Raw genomic sequence first — 23,219 nt, 5'->3', positions numbered from 1 at the left:
CAGGAGCAAAGGTGCCTTTCCCCACCTTTTTTTCAAAAACTCACCTTCCGAGTGGCAACATCCTCCTTCTTTGCCAGAAGGGACTGGCAGAGGCCCTTGCTTGAGATCATCCTGCAAGAACCAGGCTGTGCTTAGAGAGCAGCCCTGCAGCAGAAAGGGCCACCAGCGAGCTGCCACCTGGCACCAGCAGCCTGAACGTGGCAGAGCTGGGACCGTCAGCCCTGACAGACTCTCTGCCCTGTGCAGCAGGTTTCCTCCCAGCGTCGCCAGCAAGGACATGCCAGCGTTCCTGGTGGCTCGCCAACCCTCTCAGCTCCCCAGGTGGTACCTTGGGACCCTCCCGCAGAAGCTCACCCCACTCGCCAGAGATGCCTGCCACTCCAGCACAGCGAGAGGCGGGTGAAAGGCAGCCACTCTCACCTTTGCCTGGCCCTCGATCAGGGTCTCCAGGCTCCTGGTGCTTAATGTCCTCCACTGGGCAAGAGAGAAGGAGTGGAAGAAGGTGAGAAGCGATGCCTCTGCTGCTCGGCTGGAGGAGCAGCGCTCAGGGGACAGAGCTGAGATGAGAGAGACACTCACAGCATGGCAGTTGCACAGCTGCTTCTCTAGGAGTTTGAGGGAGGGCAGTCGCGTCACCCGGGCTCTCTTCACTCCACCTGGTGGCCTATGCAGCAGAAGAGAGAGAAAGAGTGAGCCCCAAGCCACCTCTTCTCTCTCCAGTGAAAGGGATCCTGACCCTCCCTGGGTACCACCCCAGCGCCAAGCAGAGAACAGAGCTGCCTGCAGAGCTCCTGCCTGCCAAGCACTCCACCCTACTTCTCCCTCTTCTCCTCCTTGCTGTAAACAGAGGAAGAAGAGGCTTTCCATTCCCGCTCATCCCTCGTCTGCCCAAGAGCTGCCCATAGCCATGCAGAGCTGTGTTCCCCTGTACGGATGCACCTGGAGCATCCCCTCAGCTTACCCCAGCAGCGTGTCCACCCACAGCTCCTTCACCACGCATGAGCTGCAGAAAGAGAGGAGAAACAGCGTCAGGCCCCACTGCCCCCCAGCCCGTGGGCAGAGCGGGCACCTGCACAGCCCTGCCCTGTGGGGAGGGACACAGTGGCAGGATGAAGCCCCGTGGGGCAGGACAGAGGCGCTGCCAAAGCCCTGGCTCCCTCTGTCATGCCAGAGCAGCTGCTTTTGGCCTTCCCTTCTGGTGACCAAAAGGTGACCAAAAGGTGACCAGGGGATGCAGGACACAGAAACGCCCCCACCCCTCTCCTTCCAGCTGCCTGCAGGCCCACCCCTCAGCCAACCCGGCCTCCCTCCCTCCCTGCCGGTGTACTGCCTGCTCCCCGCCCAGGGTCTGCATGGCAACCAGAGGCCCTTCACAGGATGGCGTGGGCATGGTAGGGATCCTCTCCTGCTTCTTGCCAGCCCTGACTGCAGCTGCCAGACCCCAGAGATGATGGGGGCCAGCACCGCCCTGCACTGCCCAGCCCGTGGGATGTGGCATCATGACTTACTTGAAAGTGGCAAGGCAGTAGCCTGTGGGCCAGACAAGGATGAGGGAGTTGCTGCCCTCGCTGCTGCCATCCTCGTCTTCTTCTTCCTCCCCTCCTGCGTCCATCCTCCTGCTCAGCACCCACAGCTGGTCCAGGGCCAGGCGGAGCTGCGGGCGCACGCTGGTGCCATGTCTGCTGAGAGAAGAGGCAGGCAGTGAGCTGGAGGTGGCCTCCTCAGGCCCTGGCCAAAGCCCTGTCTCCACCTGCCCTTGGGTTGGACACCACAGGGCCTGGGGCTGGTGGCAGGGTGTCCGTGCCCTGGTCCCAGGGCCGGGGATGGGGCAAAGGCAGCCGGGGTCTCAGGGGCTTACTGCCGCTTGGCGATCACCAGTTCCTCCTGCAGGAGGAGCAGGCGCCTCTCATTCCTCTTGCGGCCCCGGGTCAGCTGCACGCCCGTGCTCAGCACCGGCTCAACGTCAGTGAGAGCCTCCCTGCAGAGCAGAGAGTGGGGGGCATGAGCGCTGAGGGGCCCCGCTGTGCCCCCGTGTCCCTCCTCTGTAGGGGAGCCCACCTGGGCCTGCAGCAGCAGTTGGCCTGGCCCATCCCGCCCAGGCCAGGAGGACCGTCACGGTGTGCAGCGCTGGCTGACACCAAGGACGTGGGCCAGTGTGCAGGAGCGTGGCTGGGAAACCGGTGCCAGTGGTGGTGCCCGAGCAGCGCTGCTCGGCCAGACCCTGCCTCCTCCAAACGCCGCTCTGCACCAGCACAGCTCCGTCCTGCCGCACTGGTGGCTGTTGGCTCCAACAGACCAACGTTCCGACCCCAACTGAAACTCGGGGGGGGGAGCTGGGGGCAGAGCTGGGCTGGGGGTTCTCTCCAGTAGGGCCATGTCTGTCTGGCACTGGGGAGCCCAGGGGTGGACGCAGCAGAAGGTAAGCATCACCTCCCTCCACCTGCTGCTACGGCTTTGCCTATTGCAGCCCAGGACACAGTTCACCTTCCTGGCCCTGAGGGCACTTTGCGGGCTCCAAATCGGTCAGCACGGGGTCCGCTGTGAGCCCAGGTGTCCAGCTGGGTTTCCCCAAGCATATACTGGTGCAAGGGCTCGTTCCTCCCCGGGTGCAGGACTTGGCTCTTCCCCTTGTTGAACTGTACCAGGTTCCTGCCAGCCCCTTTCTCCAGCCTGTCAAGCCCCCTCTGCTTGGCAGCACCACCCTCCAGTGCATGAGCCTCTCCTCCCGGTTTTGTGCCACCTGCAAGCTGTCTGAGGGGGCGCTGCCCCGTCCTCCACATCACTGAATGCCAACAGGACCCACATCGTGCAGCGCAGGGGGTTGCAGACATGCACCTTGATGTGGCATGACTTGTCACAGAAGGTTCAGAAATTTAGGGGAAAAATCCATGTGATTTTTTTATTATCTATACAGTGCTTCCCCTTTTTATTCATTCAAGCTATTAAAAGGTGTACAAACTGTCTCATTTTTCATTTGAACATCACGTCTCTTCATAGTTCTGATGTTACGTGGAACATCGGATCGGGTTGTATTCTTGCATAGATCGTTAGATAGTAGGTAGCCGAGATTATTCGATAGTAGGTAGCAGATTACCTGCATTAGTTGTGCTAACAGAATTGACAGGAGGTTGCATTTAGCGCTTGAGCCAAAGGATAAAAATCCAAGGGCTCCAATGAACTCAGTGGGCTTTTGATCAGCAGATTGAATTCGCCACATTCAGAAAAAGAAAAGGTACATGAGAAAGGCGTGTTCTACCTGGACTGCCACAATGCATGTTTTAGGAGGTATGAAGCTAAATTATTCTAGCCCTTCCCCTCACCCCCTTCCAAAAAACAGAAAGCACTAGAAAAAAACAACCAACAACTTCCAGAGCAATGGGGCTTCTAAGTAAGCCAAGTAATTTTCCCTGTATCATTCCCATTCAATGAGCCACTTTGTCTGATGGGTACCAACGTAAGACTCTTCCAGGAAAAAGTAAACAAAGAAAAAAACTTGTTGCACAGGCAGTTACCCCTGCTATGCTATGGAAGATGCAGAATTCTTCCCTCATCCAGAACCTTCCACCTACTTACAAAACCATGCTGACGTTTTCCTCCATCTCTACAACTCGCAGGTTCCTCTTCCCTGGGAAAGTCTTTCCTCTGTCAGGCTGTGGGGATGGCTGATCATAGGCAATGCAAGCCCCAAGCCCCAGCCGCCATCTGAGGCCACCATCCTCCTTTGGCCATGAGCAAGAGCTCAAATTCCTTTTCAGCTTTAGCACAATCTATTCCCAAATAGCCACAGTCGCTAAAAGCTTTCTGTGTCCTGGATTGGTGGTTTGCAGGACCACCTCCCGGCTCCACGTGAACCAAGGCTAGCGGACAGCTGGATTTCAGGGAGGTCATTCAGGTTTGATCCTTTGTCCCCCGAACCATCCCCACAGGCCCAGCAGCACTGAAAGTCACAGCGGGCTGTGTGTGAGCAACCTGCTCCACTGGACTTTTGCCTCAGTCTTCACTGGCAAAGACTGCAGCCACACTACCCGTGAGGCAGAAGGCAAAGGCAAGGACTGGGAAAATGAAGAACTACCCACTGTAGGTGAAGATCAAGTCTGAGACCACCTGAAGGTGCACAAGTCCATGGGATCTGATGGGCTCCAGGGAGACCTTAGAGCCCCTTCCAGTCCCTAAAGGGACCCTACAGGAGAGCTGGGAGGGACTTTTTACAAGGGCATGTAGTGATAGGATGAGGGGGAATGGTTTCAAACCGGAAGAGGGTAGATTTAGATTAGATATTAGGAAGAAGTTTTTCACTCTGAGGGTGATGAGGCTGCCCAGGGAAGTTGTGGAGGCCCCATCCCCGGAGGTGTTCAAGGCCAGGTTGGACAGGTGGAGCAACCTGGTCTGGTGGGAGGTGTCCCTGCCCAGGGCGGAGGGGGTGGAACTGGATGATCTTCAAGGTCCCTTCTGACCTAAACCGGTCTGTGATTCTATGATGATAAGGAAGGAGCAAGACAAAAAGGAGGATGGGTACAGGGAGACATACAGGATGAGAGAGAAAAAGCAGGACAGGGAAGAGGCCAGAGAGACTGTGAAAAACAGAGGGATGCAGAGCAGGACAAAGAGGCAGAGAATGAAAAAAACATCAATGTGCTTCAGGACAGAGACAAAAAAAGAGAAAAAGAGGAGCAGGGAGCAGGACAGAGAAGGAACAAGAAAAAAAAAGTGACAGGTAGCATGCCAAAGAAAGAGAGGGGCCGGAGACTAGAGCAGGGGCAGGCAGCAGGATACAAGAATCGCCAGATGAAGAGAGGTACAGGGAAGCAAAAATGTGACACCAGCGAGGGAAAGGCCGGGGGGCACAGCCACAGGGAGGGACCCGGACGCGGCAGAGGGGCGACACAGCCCCAGGGGCACAGGACTCAACGCAGTTCCTGCTCTTGGTGCTACCAGCAGAATTTGACAGTTCAGGCGCTTCTCTCTGCCTCTCTCAGCTCTTACAACACGAAGCTTTCCAGAGACACAGCCTCGCACATGCACACTCACACTATGTGGCCGTACCATACTTTTGGTTACGGATATGGACCCCACGGTGCATGTTGCGATCAGGTCTGCTGAGGACCACTCACAGGGACCCTTCCTCACCTGGAGAGGGCGGCTGTCTCTTGTCTGCAGCTGGGGGCAGCTTCCAGCTCCATCCCCTTTGTGTCCTTCTCCAGCAGCTTCACCTTTTCTGATCAACTTTAGCCGGAGCCAGAGGCAGCCACCAACATCCCAGGGGGAGGGAGGGACAACCGAGCCCTCAGCGCGGCCTCTGGGAGAGGGAGAGAACGGCGATCCCCTCAGCCGGCCCCGGGCTGGAGCCCCTCCTGCTGCAGGAGCTGCTGCAGACACCGCTCGTTCCCCGCGCGGGCGCTGACAGCACTGCGTTACCGGGGATGGAGCGCGCCCGAGGCCCAGCTGGCTGCTGCCAGGACAGGCCGTGGGGCGGCCTGGGGCTGCGGGACAGCCCTCGGGGGAGGCGCTGGGGCCGGGACGGCTGCAGGGGGCGAGCGGGGCCGGGGCGGCTGAGGGGGGCTCAGGGGGTCGGGGGGCCCGCTGCCTCTGCCCGGCTCTGGCTGAGCGGGACCCCATCGCTGCGGGCGGTTCGGGGCGGCCCCAGCCCTCCCCTCAGCCTGCGGGGCCACGGCAGCTGCCGGCGTGCCCCGGGAAGGAACATGGCCGCCGGGCAGCCCCGTGCCCCGGGACTACAGCTCCCGGCATGCCCCGGGGCGCGCCTGCTCCCAGCATGCCCCGCGCGCACCTTCCCGCCCTCGGGCCCTGCGGGACACCCCCCCCGCCCCCCGCAGCAGCCATGGCCGCCTCCCCGGGGCTGCCCCGGCCCAGGGCCAGGCCCCGGAGCCCCGGTGGGGCCGGGAGGAGGGGCGGGAGGGAGGGGGAGAGCGGGGAGAGGGGTGGGATGGGGCGGTGGGGTGGGGTGGGTGGAGAGGGGCGAGAGATTAGAGAGGGGGGGGGAGAATACATAGGGGAGAGGGACAGAGCAGAGAGAGAGGAGGGGGACGGGGAGCGGAGAGGGACAGAGGGAGGTGTGAGAAGCGCCCTCACTGTATTGAATTTTAGTCCGGGGCAAATTCGGTGGAGCAAAGAATATTTATTACAGTGCTGGGAGTTACACGGGGGATTTCTCCTCCTGTGGCTCCTTTTTCCCTTTACAACCGTTTGTTTTTATTTCGTATTCCTTATTCATGTTTCTTCTTGGAACATAATTTGCATAATCAATGAGTTTTCGGAACATAAACCAACCCTTAATTACATAATCAATAAGTTCTTGGAATGCAACTCAGCCGTCAATTTACATAATCAATAAGTTCTTGCAATGCAGCCCACGCCCAAACATGCCCCCTCCCTTCCAGCAGCGCAGGCGTTGTTCCTCAGGGGTCTCCTGGTGGTCGTTGGAGGGAGGTTTGAAGTCTTTATCGCCATGTCCTTCTTGTGGCTTCTTCATTCCTTACACTCCTGTGTAACACCACCCTTTGCCCTGCAAGTTTCTATACTTCCAACTGTTGCTCTCGTCTGATATCCTGTCTAACACTATCCCTTTCCCAAACGCACAGCGAGCGCACACCCATCTTAGCTGAAGCCATAGCGAGCACACATTCATTTGAGCTGAAGCAAAATTTTTGCCAAATTACTTATTACAATTCCATCCTTATTCTTTTTATCATCTAATTTTGCTGAAGCGTTTTACATCTATCTCACAGGATTCTTCCATTTTAGCAAGAATTTGAGTGGCTTCTTCGAGGTTTTCTTCTTTTTTGGCTTTTCTCAAGATCATGATTTTCTGAGGAGCGGCTGCCACTTGCAGTCTTTGGACTACACTGTGAATTAATCTTATGAAACGGGGTATTTAAACAAGGCAGAAATAAGAAACTTTCAAAAGGCACACAGCAGAATCAGTCTTAATTTCTTCCACCAAGCGATTTTCAGTAATTCATTTCACCAACTGGCGTTTACCATTTAATTTCTTTTTTGCACCAGCACATGTTATTTTTTTTTTATATCAGCAGCGATTTCTCGTACTGCTTTTTCATTATCATCAATTTTTAAACAACAATCAGATATGTTAAATTTTCTACACATCTCTCCTTTTACTGCTAGCAGATAGTCTACTGCGAGCCGATTCTGGTTGACTGCCGCCGTTGTCTGAGTTTGTTGGTGGGTTAACAGTTTTAGTCCTGAAGCCGTTTTGTTAGTGATCAGCTCAACTACTGCTTGTAGTCTTATAATTTGATTCAGCATATAGGTGGGGGTTTATATCCCCAGCTACCATCTTGGGCCCATGTGGCTGGTTTGTGTGTCCTGGTTGAATTACTCTCAAGGTGCAGGTCTTTCTTCAGTGAGGTGGTAATTCTGGGAATGCCCAGTTTTTACATATCCAGAACAACTCATCCGGTGCCTGCCAAAACTCTTTCATTGTATCTTCTACATTTTCTTAATATTGTGAGCTGTTTTTCATTCCTGAGAATGGATTCATACCCTCCTTCTTACGTTTAAAGAGACTATTTTTTGGTACCCGGGTGTTGTGGTTTAGGCCAAAATCCGCTACTGGGGACCTGGCGGACCCCAGATGGGACCGACAGAATGTTTTCATTAATTAAGAAACAAAGTTACTGAACCAAATTGGTTCTGGTTTACCCCAAACCAGGACACCGGGTACAATTTTTGGTTTCGTTTTGAAACGTTAGGTATGACCTTGGTTTTCAAGGAAACCAAGTTTGGGTGAAATTTGAATCTATTTTTAAGACTTTTTTTTTTTTTTTTTTTTACATGGGGTCTCCCCCATTTGATCTGAAAAGTTCCCTCCCTCCCAAGTCAAACTGACTTTTCCAATTACTGTGGAACTTATCACTCACTTGTCAGGCCTCCTTTTTTTTTTTTTTTTTCTCATGGTGAGGGTATAATTCCATTCCAGGATTTCAATCGGACTCAAACTTGTGCCTCTCCACAGCCACTCTTCAGCCATTCAAGCTCCCCCACAGACTCAGCAGTCAGTCACATTTAATTCTTTAGCTATGTCTGTTGCTAGATTTAAAAACAAGTTTTGCCCAAGAGTGGGGAATCCTAACTCTTTTTGTAACTGTTTTTGCAGCTTCTGGTATATGCTCTCGTTTTGTACTTTTAATTTTTTTCTTCTCTGTTTTGTGACCTTTGTCATGCTCTTCACTAGTTCTTCCTTCACCATCTCTTGTACTCCCCCTCCGTCTGGAATATCCCAGTGTCCTGCCTTAGTGAAGCAGAGCCATTTTTCCCCTCTAGGACACCCTACTCCTAATCTTGTTCCGCCTATTCCTAAATTCTGTCCAACCCAATATTCTTGTCTGCCGTATTTGCACACTTTTAAACTCTCACGGGTATAACACTGGTGATTGATATGCGTGTGCACAGTCACAGTATAAAAGGATCGTCTACCCCAGGAGACCGTCTGAGAGCACTTCTGGCATTCGTTACCAGATACTAGAGATACCACTAGTGATAATACCACTAGAAGTGGAGGTCCAGCATGGCTTATACTCCTACCTCTCGTGCCTATTGGGGTGCCTCCAACAGCCGAGAAATAGTTCTTCTTGGCAGCAAGTCCAGAGGCCAACGTGGTCTTGCCCTCCATCCTCTTTAGTTCGGTATCTCTGGTCCTTGTGGCACAATAGGGTTCTATCTTTGGTCCTGGAACTCATATGGGAGTTGATATTTCGAGGATCTGTGAACGTTCTGGTTGGGTCGGTCCACATTAAGTGATTTTCTGTGGATTCTGCAACAATAATACACTTATCTATTGGGGTTGTATACTCACATTGGATACACTAAAGATCGAGGACTTGGGAGAGGTACTGCTCCTGTCTGCCACGGGGACCTAAAATGACCTTATTACAATTCTTACACTTAACCCGTGTATACGCACAACAGTTACAATCGCAGCAAAGTAGAGTCGAAGGGGTTTGGTGCTGCCCCAGTCCGAAGGCACTTTCGAGGCTTTTCCTGTCTGTTGCTCTCATGCAGCAGTACTGACTCTTATGCGCCTTCTGAAGGCTCTCCAGGGCTTTTTGCTGTCAAAGCAAAAACACGAGACTTCCTTCTCATGGTTAATTTCCATATGCGTACTTTGAATCTGTATAGATAATGCCTTCTTTTCCCTGGAGATAATCTAAAGCTCTCTTCAGAGTGTATAGTTCACAACTCTGGGCTGACTAATTTGCTGGTAATCCTCCTTCTTCAATTACTGCTTTTTTTTCCCCATCGATGACGACATAACTACTTGCTCTCTTTCCGTCTATACATCAGGAGGAATCGTCTATAAAATTTTTTTTTTATATTTTTGTTGTTGTTTTTGTTGTTGTTGTTGTTTTATATATATATATATAGAGAGAGAGAGATATGGCATCAGCGAGTTTATTAGGTCTTCTCTTATCCTGGTTTGGTAATCTATAAAGTCTAAACAATCATGTTCCATCTCCCCACTTGTCTGTCTATACAAGAATTGTGAAGGATTTGTGTTTCCGTCTATTACGAGGGTCAAATCATTCTTTTCTATTAAAATGGTTTCGTATTTCACAATTCTGGAATCTGTTAACCACCGGCCAGACTTTTGAGATAAGATAGTTCTTACAGTGTGTGTGGGGTATGTATGATTAGGGTTCTTCTGGAAGTTAATTTTTGGCTTTTTTTCTACTAATATTGCTGTGGCCACTACTTCCTGTATGCATGTGGGCCACCCCCAACATACTGGGTCTATTAATTTTGAATAGATATGTCACCGGTTTTCTTTTTCCGACGCATTCCTGCATTATGACTCCATATCCCTTCTGTCGCGTTTACAAAAAGGTGAAAGTTTTTGGGTTTTTTTTCCTAGGAAGGGGAGGGCTAAAACTAGGGCTTGTATTAACTTCTGCTTCTTTAAATTGCTTTTGTTTGTCTTCTGTCCACTGTATTGGACTTTTTTTTACAAGTTTGTCATACAGAAATTTTATTGATTGAGTGTATCCTTTAACCCATAATTTACAGTACTCTAGTAACCTTAAAATCCTCTTTATTTCTCATTTCATTTGGGGGATACTTAATGCTGTAATTTGTTCTGGATTGGTTTTTCTTGTTCTTTCACTAATTAGATGCTCTTATTTTCTTTTGTACAAACTGCAGTTTTGTTGTTGAGACTCTTAACTCTTGTTCTTCAAAAAAAAAAATTCAGCAAACGTATCGATGTCTCCTTCTGACTTTTTGCTCCCTCTCTCCTGATACCAACAGGTCATTTCCATATTGCAAGATTCTTACTCCGGGTTCTGCCTGGAACTCCTCTAAAATTTTCTCTAGCATCTGTTCAAATAGATTTGGGGATTTTGTGAATCCTTGAGGCAGGAAGGTCCAGCGGACTTGCTGCTTCTTCCCGGTGTCCGGATCTTCCCATTCAAAGGCAATTTCATAATACAAGACTTCTCAGCTCCTGAGTCTACTAAAAAGGTGTAAATTTCCTCCTGGGGGCCTAATTTCAAATTTATCAAGGGCTCACTAATTCTTTCTTCCCCCAGGAGGTAGAGCCTTTGACACCCTTAATTGGTAGTGTATTCTTCCTGTTGAGGTAACACTCGATCTCTCTCTTGCCTGGGACACTCTTTCTTAAAATGTTCTTCCTGCCCACAATAGTAACACTTTCCGCCCTCTGGGGCTCCTGATTTCATTCATATGGGCTTTTTTGAGCGGTGGCAGATGGGCTCCTTGTATCTTGTATGGTCTCATCCCTGGCCCTGGATTCTGGAGCGCTTTAGTTTTTGTTATTTCTTTTACAGTCGCTACCATTAGTTTTGCTTTTGCCCTCTGCTTCTCTTCATCACGCCTCACATATGTACTTTTTGTGCTTCTCGTAACAACTCATTGATTCTTCTCTTATGTCAGTTTTCCATCTTTTTCATTTTTTTTCTTAATATCTGGCCAGGCATGGGTGACAAAATTTACTTTTTAATAATTCCTGGCCAGCCACAGTCTCTGGGTCATTCTTAGAAAACTGCTGAATATTCCTTCGGAGCCTCTCCAACCACTCCGTCGGAGATTCCTCTTTCCCTTATTTACTTATTAAAAGTTTTGCTCACATTTGACTCCATCAGGGCTGCTTCTTTAAGTCCCCTTATAATTAACGTCGGATAATCAGACACGTTTCTCCTTCCTGCGGGGTCATTTTGATTCCAATCAGTTCTTCGTAGGGGTAACTTTTGGTCCCCCGCCACTCTATGAACGTTTTTCCTTTCTCATATTCTCATCCCTGCTAAACAAATCATTTGTCTGTCTTCCGGGGAGAACAAAGTTCCCATGATGGATTGCATTTCTTCCCAAGTGTATACATTTGGACTTAAAAATTGGTCTAATTGTTCTGACAAACTTAGGAGATCTTCCAACAATTTCTTCATTTCTTTTTTAAAGTTCTTGACTTCTGTACTGGTTAGGGGCACATTCACAAATCCTGCCCCATTTTGAACTCCTGGGATCGGGACTTCCCATAAAGGATGCAGCCCGATTGGTTCTGTCATCTTCTCATTTTCTTCCACTATGGACCTCCCCACTTCCCACCTCCATTTCCTCTGGCTTTCCCTTCTAACGGGGACCTGAGGCTCTCTTGCGCTTTCCGGAGGGTCCGGGTTATATGGGGGAGGTAAGTATTCAAGAGGATCCCAGACTGGTCTCTGGTCCTCCTCCTTCTCCTTTTGTATTTCCCATTTAAAAACCCCTGCAGCTCCTTTCCAACACGCTGCATATTCGCTCTCTTCTTCATCAAATGATTCTTTAGAGTTAACGTATACATTTAGTGCTTGACACAGCTGTCCCTCTATAGAATCATACTTTGGCCAGTACTTCTCTGGCCTTATGGGCTCTTTGGTCCATTTAAACATACAGTAATGGATCATCTTTGCTTTGTCCTTACCCCGGGTGCAGGACTCTCCTTCCTGCCCCCATTGTAACAACATCCTCCCGAATGGACTGTCCGGAGGCATTTCTGGAATTCCCTGATCAGCTTTTCCCTTAGATTCCTCTTTACTTTTCCCTTGTCCCATTTTTTTCCCCCGGGGGATCTCTCAACTCCAGCCTTTCGCTTCGTCTCTTCACTGGCCGGTCTCCTCGCGGAGATATGGAACCGCGGTTAGAAAGACTCCGCACTCGCTTCGCAGATCTAGTCCGCGTCTCACTCACACCACTCTCAATCCCCCGTCACTCAGCCGCCTGAGCAATACTTAACAGTCAATTTTCTTACCCGGGTCTCACGCACAAGTATTATCGGCTGCCGCGGTTATCCCTGGGACCCCCCTTGTGTCCACGAGCCCCTTCACTGGGCTGTTGCCGCTGGTCCGTCACTGAGGGCGGGGAGAATCCGAGGATTGCTGAAATCGGCAGTGGCGCGCTGTCCCGGTCTACTCACCCGTCCAAGGCTCCAAACATGGGCTTCAGGTCTCCCGGACGAGCCCCCAGATTGTGAGAAACACGCTCACTGTATTGAATTTTAGTCCGGGGCAAATTCGGTGGAGCAAAGAATATTTATTACAGCGCTGGGAGTTACACGGGGGATTTCTCCTCCTGTGGCTCATTTTTTCCTTCACAAACACTTGTTTTTATTTTGTATTCCTTATATTTATTCATGTTTTTTCTTGGAACATAATTTACATAATCAATGAGTTTTTGGAACACAACCCACCCCCAAATACATAATCAATGAGTTCTTGGAATGCAGCCCACCCCCGAACATGCCCCCCCCTTCCAGCGGCGCAGGCGCTGCGCTGCCTCAGGGGTCTTCCTGACAGTCATTGGAGGGAGGCTCGAAGTCTTTACCACCATGTCTTTCTTGTGGCTTCTTCATTCCTTACACTCCTGTGGTTATCTTAGCTAACGACACCACCCTTTGTTCTGCAAGTTTCTGTACTTCCAACTGTTGCTCTCGTCTGATATCCTGTCTAACGCTATCCCTTTCCCAAACGCACAGCGAGCACAGACCCATCTTAGCTGAAGCCATAGAGGGCACACATTCATTTGAGCTGAAGCAAAATTCTTTTGCTAAATTACTTATTACAACAGCAACACACACTGACACACACCCCGACTGCATAGGAACACACACACTGATACAGACCAACACACACTAACATCCCACACACGCCCCCACCACACATGGAACACCCCACGTAATGCACACAGTGCTCGTGCACGTCATGCACAGAGCGTGGAAGGCATGCACATGCAGCACGCACACACACACGCAGTGCGGGCACACACAGCCTGCCAGCATACGCACAAAATGCCCGCACACACGGCACGCGCTCGACCCAGTGAACGCATACCTGCAGTGCGCACGCTCACAGGCTCATCTACACCACACTGCACGTAAACAGTGTGCACCCACCGTGTGGGTACCGGGACACGGAGTGCACCCAGACACCGAGTGCACCCACACACAGGGCACACACGATGCGTGCACACACAGAGTGCAGCACACAAACTGACGTGCCGGCATTTCCCAGTCCCTGAAGGGCCGACAGGAGAGCTGGGGAGGGACTTTTTACAAGGGCGTGTAGTGACAGGGTGAGGGGGAATGGCTTCAAACTGGAAGAGGGGAGGTTTAGAATAGATCTTAGGAAGAAATTCTTGACTGTGAGGGTGTTGGACCCTGGCGCAGGTTGCCCAGAGAAGCTGTGGCTGCCCCATCCCTGGAAGTGATCAAGGCCAGGTTGGACGGGGCTTGGAGCAACCTGGGCTGGTGGGAGGTGTCCCTGCCCAGGGTGGGGGGGTTGGAACTTGATGGTGTTCAAGGTCCCTTCCAACCTAAACCATTCTGTGATTCTGTGTGTGCGCCCAGGCGTGCGCATAGGTACGGAGTGCAGCACGTGGGTGTGCTGGACTCGTCCCACACGCACATCACCGCTTGCCTGCTGCGGCTGTAGCCAGATGGGCCCCTCAACACCCCAAACCGTGCATGCTGCCTGTAGCAGTTCTGTTTTCTGGTGTATGTGTTTTGGGAAGGCCCTGGTGGCAAAGGGCTGCAGAGAGTGGGGTGGCAGTGAACTTCCCCAAGAGGCCGCGATGCCACACGGGGTTTTTTGCTGCCAGCTGTCAGCAGGCAGCGCTCGCAGCCAGGCGCTGCTGCCTGCCGCGGGGCCTGCACAGCCTCGTCCCGCAGGCAGAGCGTTCAGCGGGGGTCTGTCGGGGGTGTCCCATGCCGGCTTCTGCCTCCCCTCCTGCCGGGAACCCCCCATGGCGCCCCCCCTTCTGCCAAGAGGCCACCGGGCCCGGTGCCCGGAACCAGCGACTCTGTGACATCAGCCCCGGGAACAAGAGCACCGTGGGCAGCGTGAGCACTGCGGGCACTACGTCGGCTGCGGCACTGGTGGCGACAGGCCCTCGGTTCGCTTCTTGCAGGTGCCACGTGCCGCCACTGGCAGCAATGAAACTGCTCCTCGTCGTCGTCCTGCTGGCCCTGTGCTGGCCTGTGCAAGGCGCGTGGGACAGCTGTGGGTAAGTGGCCCCAGGCTCTGGGGGGGAGCTTGGGCAACCCTGATGGGGTTCACTGCAGGGAGCCCGCTTGTCCCCCGTGGCCACAGCTTCCCCAACCCCGCCTGGGAGCCTCACATCCTGGCCAGCACCCCGGCTGCTGGCACAGCTCCTCTGCGGGGCTCAGGCAGAAACAGGGGCGCACGCACGCCCGCCCCAGGGGGTTCCCTGGCCCTGCTGTCCGTGCAGCGCCTTGTGGGGAGGGAAGAGGGCTGACCTTCAGCCTGAAGCGCAGCACGCCGTGGAGCAGGACAGTCATGAGTTTCTGGTTACAGAGGGACCTGCGGGCTCCGGCCCATGGCTTACCAGTACGGCATGTCGCGCGTGGTGGGTGGCACCAATGCCCGTCCAGGAGCCTGGCCCTGGATCGTCAGCATCCAGGACCCCTGGGAAGCAGGCACGGGGCACATCTGCGGAGGGTCCCTCATCAGCCCACAGTGGGTCCTCACGGCGGCACACTGCTTCATCGAGGCCAGGTAAGGAGGGCCAGGGAAGGGGGCTGTCCCCACCACCCTCGCGGGTGCCCTGCGTGCAGCACCGCCTGCTACTCCCATCCCAGTTCCTGCCAGTACGCCCAGTGCCTGGGCACTGCCGAGCCCAGCCCAGAGACTGCTCAGGAGAAGGCTGGGCTCGGGCCACTGCTTCCTAGCAGCCTCCAGCGCCACATGGCTCGTGCCTAAGGCATGCCAGGGCAGTGGCAGCCTGCGTGGCACTGCTCTCCTCTCTGCCCTGGGAAGCAGAAGGCAGGGAACGGCGGGGCTGCTGCAGCGCGTGGCTCCGCTCCCTCTGACCCCCCTCTCCATCTGCCTTCCAGGCACATCAGCATGTGGCGCGTGGTGATCGGGGCCACCCAGTTGACTCGGCTGGGCCCCGAGGCCCAAGTGCGCCATATTAAGCGGCTGCTGGTTCACGAGCACTACAGGAATATCACGCAGAGGAACGACATCGCCCTGCTGGAGCTGGACCAGCCGGTCCAGTGCAACTCCTACACCCAGCTTGCCTGTGTGCCCGACGCCTCACTTAGAGTGTCAGAGCTGCACACCTGCTACGTCAGCGGTTGGGGCGCCACCACTGCAAGATGTGAGTTCCCCCAAAGTGCTGGTGTCCTGAGTGCAAGCTTGGCACACTGGGGAGAGGGGTTGGGCTTCCCGAGAGCGGAGGCGAAAGCCGCAGTCAGGCTGTGGGGACGTACGCCTCCGGAGAGAATGGGCTGACCCACCGCCCAAAGCCAGACAGAGGGGAAACACGGGCACAGTGCCTTCAGGACGCAAAGCCAAGCCCTAGGGAAGGGGTTCACCCAGGCAGGGGGGGAGCTGCTGGGGCTTCATTGCTTTCTGTGCTCACAGCTGCAGGGTCAACGGATGTCCTGCAGGAGGCCAAGGTCCAGCTCATTGATGTCAACCTCTGCAACAGCAGCGGGTGGTACAGAGGGGCCATCCACAGCCACAACCTGTGTGCTGGCTATCCGCAGGGTGGCATCGACACCTGCCAGGTAGGACGTGCTGCAAGTCAAGCCCCGGCAGCACCGGCAGCCCTCTCGCAACGCCCAAACATCGCCCGGCACGTGCTTGGCCTGGCAAGTCACCCTGCCACCGCTGGGTCTCCACCGCTGCTGGTGCTCACCTCCCCTTCCCCAGATGCAGGTCCTTGCCCAGTGCCCGCCTTGTCCCAGAGCCCGGGGACGCTGCCCAGAAAGCCCATCCTGTGCTCCCGGCAGCCCATAGGTCCAGATCCCAAAGCATCCCCCTTCCACACAGCCGGGAGCACTGTGCAGAGATGAGAGAGTGCCCGACCTTACAGGCCCTCCACCCTCTCCCAGATGAGGCTCTGTAGGCTCCAGCACCGGAGCAGCGCCGTTGTGTGCAGTGAGCAGAGCTCTGGCAGGTGCTGGGAGAGAGAAGGAGCCGGCCAGAGCGCTGACAGCGGCCACCCAACACCACCTCAACCCTCTCTCCTTCCCTGCAGGGTGACAGTGGTGGTCCTCTGGTGTGCAAAGACAACAACGCGGACTACTTCTGGCTTGTTGGGGTGACCAGCTGGGGGAGAGGCTGTGCCAGAGCCAAACGGCCCGGAGTCTACACCTCCACCCAGCACTTCTACAACTGGATCCTGGTCCAGATGGGACTGAGCCCAGCAGTAAGGGGTACTCCAACAGCACGGGCTTGGAGTCATTTTCTCACTGCCTCAACCCCTTATCAGAGGCCAAGGCCAACACCAACACCACCGGGCACGATTAGCTCCTGCCCATTTCCACTCCAGAAGCTGGTGGAATTCTTTACTCGGGTGCAGGAGCTGCTGCAGGTCCTGTGGGGGAAAAAGGCTTGAGCAGCGTGACGAAGAGGCTCCAGAGCAGGCCGCCCTGTTCCACGACCATTTCCTTCCGGGGCAATGCCTGCTGAGCCAAAGGCAGCCTCAGTGCCAAGGCCTGCTCTGTCCTGCCCGCGCTCCTCTGAGCGCAGAAGGGCTGATGTTGACTCGGTTGTAGAAATAAAGTTCCTGATTTTCACAGCTGAGCGTGCTTGAGTCCAATTCAGTCTCCGGTGCAAGGCAAGGACTTGCGTGCCCGGCGCCTGCCAATGAGGCCGCAGGCAGACAGCAGGGCACGAAGGGAAAGAGTGACTCCCAAGGGCTGAAACGGTGCCTGGTCAGAGAGGAGGGTGCTCAGAGCCACCATGGGACGGAGAAGACTGGCACATGGAGGATAGGAAACAGTGATGTGACCTGCAGATGACTTTGGGGGTATGCATTAAGGCACACAGCTGGAGATTAGGGCCCAGTGTAAGCCGTAGCTAATTGAACAGACGGTGTGAAACTGCTGAGCGTGACAAGAGAAATTGCTGACCACAGCAAAGAGTGAGAAGCCAACAGGGCTCTCAGTCCCAGAAGGAAGAGCCGGATTTCAGGGGTAGTTAACGGGGGATTGATCCCCCCTTGTCTCCATTTTCCCTGCTTGAACATCCCCCTCATCTTCCTTGACTCCTCCCTTTCTCCTCCCTTGTCTCTCCTCCCAAACAAGGGACCCACCCCAGGTCACTTCCTCTCCTCCCAGGTTTGCTCCATCACTGAAGAGATTTGGTGTTTCAGGTGCTGGTAGCTCGGTCGCCTGGGACCGCCATGGCATTACTGATGCGGCTTCCTGGGCACTGCTGGCCCTGCTAGATGCCTCTGCCCACACGGACCCCAACCATTCCTCCAGTTGTCTGTGCAGTGTGGCCACTCTCATCGTTCCTCCTTGACCACCTGCCAAACGTGGTGCTGGAATAGCAGAGTACCCACAGAAGAAGGTTTGCTCCATCGCTGAAGAGATGGGGTGTTTCAGGTGCTGGTAGCTCGGTCGCCTGGGACTGCCTCGGTCCCCGCCACTGCCTGCATGCATGTGGGCCACCCCCACGTACTGGGTCCATTAATTTGGACAGGTATGCCACTGGTTTCCTTTCTCCGCCCCATCCCTCCATTAGGACTCCATGCGCTATCCCTTCTTCCACGTTTACAAGAAGGTGAAATGGTTTTGGTTTCTTTTTTTTTTTTTCTAGGGAGGGGAGGGCTAAAACCAGGGCTTTTATTAGCTTCTGCTTCAGTTTTTGTAATGGCTCCTGTTTGTCTTCTGTCCACTGTAGTGGACCTTCTTTTACTAGTTTGTCATACAGAAATTTTACTAATTGAGTGTATCCCTCAACCCATAGTCTACAGTACCCTAGTAACCCTAAAATCTTCCTTATTTCTCTTTTTGTTCTTGGGACACTTAAAGCTGTAATCCCAGAAATTCGTTCTGGATTGATTTCTCTTTTTCCTCCACTAATTAAATGCTCTAAATACCTTACTTCCTTTTGTACAAACTGCAGTTTTGCCTTTGACACTCTTAATCCGTGTTCTCCTAAAAAATTCAGCGAACGTATCGATGTCTCTCTGACTTTCTGCTCTTTCTCTCCTGATACCAACAGATCATTTACATATTGCAAGATTCTTACTGGGGGTTCTGCCTGGAACTCCCCTAAAATTTTCTCTAGCGTCTGTCCAAATAGATTTGGGGATTCTGTGAACCCTTGAGGCAGGGAGGTCCAGCGGAGTTGCTGCTTCCTCCCAGTGTCCAGATCTTCCCATTCAAAGGCAAATAAGTTTCTAGTCTCCTCTGCTAATGGACAGGCCCAAAAGGCATCTTTAAGGTCTATTACACTAAACCATTTACGATTATGCGATATTTTACTCAGGAGGGTATATGGGTTCGAAACCACAGTCTGCCTAGTCTGTACTTGTTTATTGACTTCTCGTAGGTCTGTGACTAATCTCTATCTCCCCTCAGCCATCCTGACCGGTAGAATTGGACTATTGTAAGGTGACATCCAGGGTTCCAACAATCCATCCTTCAACAATGAATCAATTTCTGGTTTTAGACCTTTCCTCCCCTCATAAGATACGGGATATTGTTTTATCCTTACTGGCCGGACCTCTTTAACTTCTATTTTCGTGCGGGTTCATTTACTTGTGCTGTTTTCTTCTCCTGGCAACGCCAGCAGCAGAGCGGTCGGAGGAGAAGGGTGAGTGCCAGGCTGGTGGTGCGGAGGGGCGTGAGTGTGATGTGCGCGGTGGCCCCGGAGGGCACTGAGAAGGGTCGGTTGGTCTGGCTGTGCGGGAGGATGTTCTGCCCGCGGCAACCGCCTGAGCAAGCGTGGCCTTGGGGAAGCATCTGGTTGAGCGTTTGTTGGTGTGCTGGAGAAGAGCTGGGCAGGTGTCCCAAAGGGCAGCGTTTGGTGGGACCTCCTTCACCCCAAAGCTTTGTGGGACCTTTTTGAAGCCACCCTGGTGAGGCCTCTGCTCCTTCCACCCAAGTACTTTATGTTTCACACCATGGAGTGGTCATTTCTGACTGCATCCTCAGCAGGACCTGGGGCCTGTGGCTGTATCTTCAACTGTGGAGCTGTAGAGACCTGGCAAGGATGGAGGAGAAGGAATGAGGCTCCTGGTGAAGGGAGGGAAGTGAGGAGGTGCGATGTCCACACTGGCCTTGAGGAGTGGCTGGGCAGGAGAGGACATGTTGGTGTAGGAGCCATGGAGCAGCCTGTGGCCAGAAGCAGAGGGTGGACACAGGGAGCATGGGCTCAATGTGAGAGGGAGCATGACCTCGGCGCAGCGCGTTTAACTAGAGGGCTGGGAGCGAGAGTGGCGTCCAGCCTGGGCAGGGGAGCTGGGTCTGCTCGTCCTCCATGTGAGAAATGGTGGTTTGCAGGTAGCATCTGGTTGCACTTGCTGGAACGCAGAGCAGGAGAGAGTTGTGTCCTGGTTTTCCCCTACAAAGGCAAGACATGGGTGGAAACGTGGCAGTGGGGAGGGACTGGGAGTAACTGGGTCCTCCCATCCGCCTCCCAGCCCCATCGTGCTGGGATGGGGTTGCATATCACCCCAGGGTTTCAGGGCTTGAAGGGTTGTCCCCGTGTCCCTGCCGGGCTCACAGTGGTGGCACGCTGCTCTGCGTCAGGCTGGGGGTGGCTGGGAAAGGTCTGGCACGCTGGGGCCATCACTGACTCTCATTTTCTCTCCCACCATAGAGCTCCTGGGCGTACCTCTCAGGTCTGTACGGAGCCCCCCTGGCCGGCGCCTGCTCCAGGCTGAACAACCCCAACTCTCAGCCTGTCCTCCCAGCAGAGGGGCTCCAGCCCTCACAGCATCTCCGTGGCCTCCTCTGGCCCCACTCCAGCAGGTCCATGTCTTTCCTATGTTGTGGGCTCCAGAGCTGGATGCAGTACTCCAGGTGGTGTATCACCAGAGCAAAGCAGAGTGACAGAACCACATCCTTCGCCCTGCTGGCCACACTTCTGATGCAGGCTGGGATATGTGTGGTTTTCTGGGCTGTGATCACGCATTGCCATCTCATGTTGAGCTTCTCATCAGTCAGCACCCCCAGGACCTTCTCCTCAGGGCTGTTCTCCATCCATTCTCCGCCCAGCCTGGATTTGGGCTTGGATTGCCCCGACCCAGGTGCAGGACCTTGCACTGGGCCTCATTGAACTTCATGAGGTTGGCATGTGCCCACCTCTCCAGGCTGTCGTTAGTAGAAGGCCAGGCCTGCAGCACCCCGGTTATCAGCCCAGCTCTGGTGGGAGGGGATGCTCCTACATGGGGAGGTTGCCCTGTGCTGGGGGGGGACATCCCACCGAGGGAAGGTCTTGCCGAAGTGGGGGCCGCACTCATGCTCCCTCTCCCTCATCCCTCCCCAGATCGCCCCGTCAGAAGGTCCCGAGGGCAGTGAGCGGATGGTCATCCTCATGGGGCCGCCCGAGACTCAGTTCAAGGTGCGCTGGGTGGGGGCTGTGGGTGGGGGGGACAGTAAGGGACAAGTCGAGAGCATCCCTGTGGTCACCACTGTGCTGGCAGCCTGGCTTGGCCTCCCTCAGCACCAGGGGAGCTCTTTGCTGGGTACAGTGGTTTTGATGCTGCTGGACGTGGGAACATCATCAGCTTTGGGGATGGAGGGGCACAGCGGGCGCTGCCTGATGGTTTTCCTTCCTGTCCGTCTCCTCCCCAGGCCCAGGGGTGAATATTTGGGAAGCTGAAAGAGGATAACTTCTTTAACCTGAAAGAAGAAGTGAAGCTTGAAGCCCACATCAAGGTGCCTTCCTTCGCCGCCGGCCACGTGACAGGCAAAGGTGGCAAAACGGTGGGGGGTGGTGCCCCGGGCATGCAAAGTTGTGAATCACCCATCACCCCTGCCCACCCCAGGGGGACAAATCCCGGGTGCTCAGTGGTCTCAGCGATGTCTTGACCCTCAGCCCCTATGTCCTGGTGGTGGTTCTTGTTGGTCCCAAGGAAGGGGGAGACACACAGGGTGCCTGGTGCCGTCGTGACTGTGGCAGTGGAGGATTTTGGCTCTTCCACAACAGAAGCCTCTTGTGGTTCGCTCCAGGTGAACGAACTGTAAAACTTAACCAGCGCGGAAGTCCTTGTGCCACGAGACCAAACCCCGGACAAGAACGAGGAGGTCATCATTAAAATCATTGGGCATTTCTTTGCCAGTCAGGTACAGTTTGGCCGTGGCTTTACCCGATCCTCCCCGGCCGCTTTTGTCTACCGAGGAAAGGCACAGGGCTTGCTGAGCCCAGCACCACCCGAGCGTCCTGCCACTCTTCTTTTGGGAGGTCCCTGTGCCCCCAAGATGCACTGAAGGTGTTTTGGTAGCTCCCCCTGGCTGTGCGAGAACTGAAATTGAAGATTGGCTCGATTGAGCTAAAAATGGGTGTTTTGAATGCCGTGCAGAGCAGCACCCAGGGTGTGAATGGACTCCTCGGTGCGGGCAAAGCCACCCGCATCCCACCTGGGTGCATCTTCCATAACCTTGTCTCCTGTCCACTCAAGCAGGATCGCAGCCCCCCAGAAAAATTCAGGTGCTCTTGAGGAGCGATGGAGGAAGCACAAGTTAAAAAAAACAAAAACAAAACAAACAAAAAAAAACAACACCCAAAACCGCCCCCAGAATTAATTATGGCTTGTCCAGAGTGACAAGTTGGGAGCAGTGAGATGCTCGGTGGGGGCTCGGGGGTGGGTGGTGGTGGGAGAAACAGTGCCCTGACCCCCACCTCTTGCTTTTCCCCTCTCCTCCCCAAGACTGCACAGCACAAGATGAGGGAAATGCTCCAGCAGGTGAAGCAGCAGGAGCAGAAACACGCTCCGGGAGCCCCGGCCTTGCAGCACAGCAAGGGAGGCTCCCGCCGTGCCGCCCAGCACCGCCCGATGAATGTAACCCTGCCGCCGGACATCTCCCTCCCCCCCTCCCCAGTCCCCCTCCCCCACCCCCAGCAGGTCAGGGGAGCAAACCAAAGACCCCCCCAAACACACAGCCCCCCATTCCCCGCGGCGCTGCGAGGATGCACAGCCGAGGGGTACGGGGAGGGCTCTCTCCATCCCACAGCCTCCCCCTTCCTCCTCCCTCGCCTCCCGACGCTATCCCTTTAGTTGGACTAACAGAGGCAGAGAGAGAGAGAGTTTTTAGTATTTTTCTTTTTTTATTATTTTTAATTTACTAAAAGCCACCTGTTTTTCACCTCAGGCACAGCCGGAGGAGCCGGAGGATTTTTCAGTTTTGTAAGGATTTTAATTTTTTTTTTTTTTTTCAGAGGGGGTGGGGGCGGGAGGAGGATGTTTGGTTTTTAGCCAAAGCCGGCTTTTCTCGAGGTTAAAGGACAGGAACTAGTCCAGTGGTTCTCTAATGCCCGGTAGAGCAGGGATGTAGGATTGCCAGCAGGGGGTGAAACCCCCAATAATAATTAAAGGAGCGTTAAAAAGCGATTTCTTAAGGGCTTTGAGAAGAGCAGTGCCTGTATGAGCCAAGAGAAGGGATCCCGTCTCCTCAAAGAGGCATTTCTCTTTCACGCGCCCTTTCCTCTTTGCTTCCCTGAGTCCCAAACTGGGGTTGGCATCTGCTGCGTCCCCCTGTCCCGGCTGTCCCTCTGTCCCTTCGCTCTCCATCACCGCCCCGACGCGGCTGAAAGATGCGGGTTGCAGGAGAGAAGGGGGGAAAGAGGGGCGGGGGGTGTCCTGGTTCCGGCAGGGATGGGGTTAATTTCCCCGAGGAGCCGGCAGGGACACAGGTATCCCATCCCCTGTGAGCCATGCCCGGGGCTGGGGGGAGCTCGCCGGGGGAGGGGGCGGGAAGTGGCGGCTGGGAGCGGGCT

General features: G+C 54.1%; 1 protein-coding gene across 1 annotated transcript; it reads left to right on the top strand.

Moving 5' to 3' along the window:
- Positions 1-7,321: 7,321 nt before the first annotated feature.
- Positions 7,322-16,881, top strand: LOC309684819 (acrosin-like; the record flags this gene model as incomplete). Its single annotated transcript, XM_082500676.1, has 4 exons — positions 7,322-7,330; positions 15,432-15,651; positions 15,903-16,048; positions 16,522-16,881. 4 exons carry the CDS (start codon positions 7,322-7,324, stop codon positions 16,879-16,881), a joined length of 735 nt encoding a protein of 244 aa, XP_082356802.1.
- Positions 16,882-23,219: the final 6,338 nt, after the last annotated feature.

This window comes from Vanellus vanellus (assembly GCF_965231255.1).
Source record: "Vanellus vanellus genome assembly, contig: HAP1_SCAFFOLD_62, whole genome shotgun sequence".
In the NCBI taxonomy this organism is placed as follows: Eukaryota; Metazoa; Chordata; class Aves; order Charadriiformes; family Charadriidae; genus Vanellus; species Vanellus vanellus.
Note: the sequence above shows the minus strand (reverse complement) of the source record. Positions and strands in the feature narration are given on the sequence as shown.